Genomic DNA, 6,131 nt, shown 5'->3' with positions numbered 1-6,131 from the left:
CCTTTTGTATCAATTGACCCTCCCTTTTAGATTGTAAGCTCTAACGAGCAGGGCCCTCTGATTCCTTTTGTTCCAAATTGTAGTGTAACTGTAATGTCTGCCCTCATTTTGTTAAGCGCTGCGCAAACTGTTGGCGCTATATAAATCCTGTATAATAATAATAATAATAATAATAATCACAGTTACTGCTTTTGCCAAAGAACATTCTACAATCTCATTGCAAGCATTTTATTTGCTATAATTTGTCATCCACAATTCACATCATTACTTTTTATGCCAGTATATAAGTTATATTTTTTATCGAGGTGTCTTTCTTTGGGCTACAGTGGCCTTCACATTCAGATCTGGTCTCAGGAGAAGGATGTAACATTTGGGAATGAAGATACAGCCCAGGAGTCCAGCACTGGAGGACAAGATGGCGAAGACCTCCACAGCCACCATGTATTTCCCTTTAGTGCTGAGGTAGGCTGGGATGAAGGAGATCCAAACACTGCAGAAGACCAGCATGCTGAATGTGATGTACTGAGCTTCATTGAACGTGTCTGGAAGTTTCTTGGCTAAAAACGCTACAATAAAGCTGAGCATGGACAGACCTCCCATGTAGCCAATCACAATGTAGAAAGCAGTGACTGAGCCCTCATTACACTGTAATATCATCTTCCCCACCTCCACTTGGCTGTTATACTCTGGGAAGGGTGGAGAAAAGACCAACCAGAAGACACAGATGCCAAGCTGCCCAGAAGAACAGATAATCAGGAGGAAAGCAGAGAATTGTTTCCTCAGCCATTGGTTTGGTTTACCGATAGGTCTGGTAACAGTAAAAGCCAGAACAACAGTAACTGTTTTAGCCAAAACTGAAGAAATTGCCACTGAAAAAGTTGTCCCAAAAACAGCTTGTCGGAGAAGACAGGAGATCTTTATAGGACGTCCGACGAACATCAGAGGACAAAGGAAGGACAGGATGAGTGAGAGGAGAAGGATGAAGCTGAGGCTCCGGTTATTGGCTTTTACTATTGGAGTGTCTTTGTGTTTCACAAACATCCCAAAGATGAATATAGTTCCAGAACAGAATAACAGAGCCATAAAGATCAGAGACATCCCCAATGTATCTCCATATGACAGGAACTCAGTTGATCTTTGTATACAGGTGTCTCTTCTGTCATTGGGCCATTGATCCTCCGGGCACTCATAACACCTTTCCATGTCTGAAAGAGGAAAAAAGGTTCTTATAGAAAATGACAAAGATTATAGGACACAAGTCATAGCTTTAAATCCAATATTGTGTGATATAGAATTTTCCTGGAGTCAGGATCATTATATGATTTATTGTATCATGTGATCGAGAGGAAGATTCATCACAAGATATGATAATTGGACTTTTTTAATCCCATCCATACTTTGATTTTCTAGAGATTACCCAGTTTATCTGGAAGTTAAAAGTAAACATAATTATCCTAATTTTATACAAACCAAGTTTCCACACAGATTCTATTGAATCACCAGAAAAAGTTAGGCTTGTGTCAGATATTAGTGATCTTTGGTGGGTCCTCGTGTATTCTTCTATGTCTTCCTATCCTTGTGTGCGTCTTCTTCCCCAGCCAGTAGAACTGAGACCAGGAATGAGCCATCAGACCGAACTTTGGCTGAATACCCTGTACAGCGGGAGCCATACATAATATATAGAGGAGGTATTTCTACTGTTTGTATAAATTATATCTTCCCACTGACACTGGTGTCACAGACTTGGGAGACTTTTGGAGAGGACTGCAGGCTAGCCTCCTGGCCACTGACTGTGTGAAGCAATCCTAATTGGTAATCTCATCAACTCAAGCCACCTGTCTTTCCCACATTATTAATTAGCAACCTGTTGTCTACTGTGGGGATGTGTTTACACTTATAATAATGTGTATTGTTCTTTGGGAGCACAATGACGGCAAGTCTGACCTGGAATGAGATCCCTGATTGTCCAGGTGGTTAATTGTGTCATCTATTGTTTGCCTGCTAGCATTCTGCGCATTCCAACTAGGCTGGTTTAAGTGCTAAGTTAATTAGCATGTTAATTATATCATTGTCAGCTAAAAGGGTTGCTAGAGGGGGATTAGCCATGAGTCAGCCCTACCTCGTTATCTAAACCATTGTGTGATGTTTTGGGTAAATATTTGGGTCATTGTTTATGTAGTGACTGACATTCTTTTCAAGTGTATAAAAAGCCTGTATTCTTGTTCAATAAACAGTTCTTATTCAGGTTTGCTCCAAAACTGGTATTGCCTAGTTCTTGGGGTAACTATAGCCAGATTCACAGGTCTCGTGTTCCAGAGCTTAGGAAGCAGCTTCTTGGTGGAGATACCCAGTCAGGGTGTCCGGAGTCCGTCACAACTGGTTCCTAAGGAAATCACATCCATAAGACCCATTGAAGTCTCCAAGAATCCCCACCATGTAAGCAAAGAAAAGGAAGCTGTCATTTGGCCAGTGGTACCATGGGATTCAGTCATGTGCGTTGGGTCGTAATTTTTTTTTTTGGTGAGTTGGTAGGCAGAGGGCAGCATGATTGATGATGGATTTACAATGAGGGACATTTTGAGGGGATTTTATTTTTTTAAAAGGACTTTTCAAATGTTTGGTTGTCTATTTGTAGGTTACATCTTTTTTTAGTGAATGAGTAGGGGTACAATGTACCCCATATTCATTCAGGTAGGGGGAATCTGTATATGGGTTCCCAATTATTATTATTATAGGAGGATTACAGATTCTAAAACCCCCCACATGCAGACCCCCATAACCACTGGCCAGGGTTGTGGTGAAGAGACTCTTGTCTTCATCAGCATTGAAAGAGGATGTTTTGCCAAGGGGGTTCCTCTGGCAAGGCACCCCCTATATTGGAGGCATGTGGCCTGGTATGATTCAGGGGGGCTCATGCTTGTCCTCCTATTTCCTGGTCAGCTAGACTACAGGCTTGGATGAAGGGCCTGGAATAAATTTCCAAAGTGCCAACTTAACTTTAAAAAAGTGCAGCACACAGGCCCCTCCAAAGGTCACCCAAAATACCCAAAGTGAGACATTAAAAATGTGTGGTGTTGTTTTTCAGGGGTGTGGATTGGCCCCTTAGTTCCAGTGAAGGGAACTCTTAAGGTGTCAGCATACCAAGACATTTTGGACATTTTCATGCTCCCAACTTTTTTGGAACAGTTTGGGGATCGCCCCTTCCTGTTCCAACATGACTGCCCACCAATGCACAAAGCAAGGTCCATAAAGACATGGATGAGTGAGTTTGGGGTGGAGGAACTTGACTGGCCTGCACAGAGTCCTGAGCTCAACTCGATAGAACACCTATGGGATGAATTAGAGCAGAGACAATGAGCCAGGCCCTCTCTCCAACATTCCCATAAACACACTCAAACATTTGCATAAACACACTCAAACATTCGCATAAACACACTCAAACATTCCCATAGACACACTCCTAAACCTTGCGGACAGCCTTCCCAGAAGAGTTGAAGCTGTTCTAGCTGCAAAGGCTGGGCCAACTCAATATTGAACCCTACGGACTAAGACTGGGATACCATTAAATTTCATGTGCGTGTAAAGGCAGGCGTCCCAATATTATTAACAATATAGTGTAGGAAGAGGATGAGGTGGACCATATGTATTAGAGGTACCAACCAGTATTATTGGAGATCCAATTCTCTGGGCAGGGCACACACTGGTGACAGCAGGTTTGTCTTCCTCCAGATTGAAGTTTATGGTATCCTTGAGGGCAGATCTCGGAGCACAGAGAACGTGGAGTCTGAAGACAAAGATAATAGAATAAATCTCAGTGTTCTGGATGTGTAATAATAATGATTACCTATATGGACCAAGTTCTTCTATAAGGATAAACAACATGTCTGAAGTGTAAGCAGTGCTGTATTTTGGCCTAGGCCAACAAGGCCCAGGCCTAGGGCGGCACTTTGCCGGGGGGCAGCAAAAAAGCAGCCCCCCTCCACCTGAGATTCTATTGGCCACTGGTTGCTAGAGCCGTCTCTCTCTCCCTCTCTCACCCACCCCCCTCTCTCTCACCCATCCCCCCTCTCTCTCTCACCCATCCCCCCCTCTCTCTCTCTCTCTCTCTCTCTCTCTCTCTCACGCCCTCTCACCCACCCCCTCTCTCTCTCTCTCTCCCATCCCCCCTCTCTCTCTCACCCCTTCACTCTCTCTCACCCCCCCTCTCTCTCGCTCTCTCTCTCTCATCCCCCTCTCTCACCCTCCTCTCTCTCTCTCTCATCCTCCCCCCTATCTCTATCTCTCTTTGACCCCCCCTCTCTCTCTTTGATCACCCCCCTCTCTCTCTCCCTCCACCCCTCACCCACCCCCTCTCTCTCTCATTCCCCCCCTCTCTCTCTTCCTACCTCACCCACCCCCTCTCTCTCTCTCCCCCTCAACCACCCCCTCTCACCCCCCCCCTTTCGTGAGATCTCAGGAGTTCATGCTGGGACTTGTAGTCCTTCGATTTTGGAGGGAGTCACATCCATTAAAAAAGGAGTGGAGCAAATTTATATAAGAGGAGGGGGGGGGCACCCAAGTCTTGCCTAGGGCAACAGAAAACCAAAATACACCACTGAGTGTAAGTATACTGTCCGCCATTCTACTGTTCCTCTATGACCCATCTCTAATGATGAGTCCATTACTCTCCTTCCATATTATACACATGAATTAAAGTGTAACTAAACCCAAAACTAACAATGTCATATATTACAGATTACCAGTCCACACATGTATATCTGTCCAAAAATATAATGTGATCAGAAAGTAAAAGCAATTTCTGTTCAGTAAACGACTACCCCTCCCCCCAATGTAATAGAGAGGAACGAAGACAGACATGTCCAGTCCAGTCTGTTTTACAACCATGGTTCCCCTCCATAGGTACAATGGGGAAATGGGACATGAAATGTGTTATTCGTAGGACTATGAAGTCAAAATGAAGTAAAAAAAAAAAACTAAAATATAAAAACGAATGCAGCCACCACATCTATGGACTGGTAATCTGCAATGTATTACATTTTGGCTTTTGGTTTTAGATACAACACTTTAAGACCGGGCCTTTTTCTTACATTTGTTGCTTACGAGGTAAAATCAGTATTTTTTGCTAGACAGTTACTTAGAACCCCCAAATATTATATATTTTTTTAAGAAAAGACCCTAGAGAATAAATTGGCGGTTGTTGAAACACGGTTCTTGCTCAGCGGTTTTTCAAATACAATTTTTTGGTAAAATACTACACTTTAGGGAATTTAAAAATGCCAAAGAGATGAACGGTGGCCATCTGTCCGTCACTCATCTCTATGCTAAAACATAGCTGAGGTCGGACGGTTCCCGGGCTCGCGGATCGGTAACATTAGTCCGGTAACCACCGGGTGAGGGGGAGGGGCGCATCGCTACCACTGCTTATAAAAGTGATTCAGTGGTGAATCTGCAACTGGGACCACTTTTATCAGAAAGCCGACCGCCTGAGGAAACAAAAAATACCGGGGTAATGGCATCTATCTGCAGCCATCACCCCGGTATTTTCTGTAAAGTCATGATGTACATTTACAGTTATGCGGTCAGCAAGTGTAAAATGTTTTCTTATGAATGGTTTCTGGGTTTTGTCTCTTTGTACATTTTTGTGTTTTTATGTGTTATGTGGACTTTAAACATTTTTTTGTGTTTTGTAAAGACTGAAAGATGTTTTTTCAGATACCTGAGAGAATCGTGGATTCCACCGAATCGCACTCTCATTAAGTTGGAGTCTCATTTTTCTTCCGTGTTTGTAGAAAAATCCAACTGGATTCATTGATAAGGAATAATTAGGTGTAAATATGATGTTTAATAGATCAAATCCGAATAAGACTTTTCCTTCATTAAACTGGATCTCCTCTCCTCCTTTAGTGGTAATGTGCGCTCTTCTCAGATATCTGTTCATCTGAAAGTAATAAAAGACCAATCACATCTACTACTCCTCTCCTCCTCCCCCCCCCCTGTCCCATCTGCTCCACTCCCTTCTTCTCTCCTCAATTCCCCCCCCCATCTGCTTTACTCCCCTCTCCTCTCATCCTCCCCCCTGCCCCTATCTCCTCCACTCCCTTCTTCTCTCCTCAATTCTCCTCTAACCCCCC

At 43.5% G+C, this 6,131-nt stretch overlaps 1 protein-coding gene across 1 annotated transcript; it reads right to left on the bottom strand.

The window, feature by feature from the left end:
• Positions 1 to 261: 261 nt before the first annotated feature.
• LOC309550730 (vomeronasal type-2 receptor 26-like) lies at positions 262 to 5,848 on the bottom strand. Its single transcript, XM_082251067.1, has 3 exons — positions 5,717 to 5,848; positions 3,661 to 3,784; positions 262 to 1,205 (listed from the first exon to the last, which is right to left on the bottom strand). The coding sequence occupies exons 1-3, from the start codon at positions 5,807 to 5,809 to the stop codon at positions 298 to 300; spliced, it is 1,125 nt and encodes a 374-aa protein (XP_082107193.1). The 5' UTR covers positions 5,810 to 5,848; the 3' UTR covers positions 262 to 297.
• Positions 5,849 to 6,131: the final 283 nt, after the last annotated feature.

The sequence above is a fragment of the Pelophylax lessonae genome (genome assembly GCF_965119305.1).
Source record: "Pelophylax lessonae genome assembly, chromosome: 3".
Taxonomy (NCBI): domain Eukaryota; kingdom Metazoa; phylum Chordata; class Amphibia; order Anura; family Ranidae; genus Pelophylax; species Pelophylax lessonae.
Note: the sequence above shows the minus strand (reverse complement) of the source record. Positions and strands in the feature narration are given on the sequence as shown.

What these genes read in the sequence shown, in the direction of transcription:
- LOC309550730 (XM_082251067.1), bottom strand. Translation starts at nt 5,809, where the DNA reads ATGAATCCAGTTGGATTTTTCTACAAACACGGAAGAAAAATGAGACTC. An exon ending in GGAATCCACGATTCTCTCAG is followed by an intron (nt 3,785 to 5,716) that starts GTATCTGAAAAA and finishes CTTTGTCTTCAG; the next exon opens with ACTCCACGTTCTCTGTGCTC. An exon ending in TTGGATCTCCAATAATACTG is followed by an intron (nt 1,206 to 3,660) that starts GTTGGTACCTCT and finishes TTCCTCTTTCAG; the next exon opens with ACATGGAAAGGTGTTATGAG.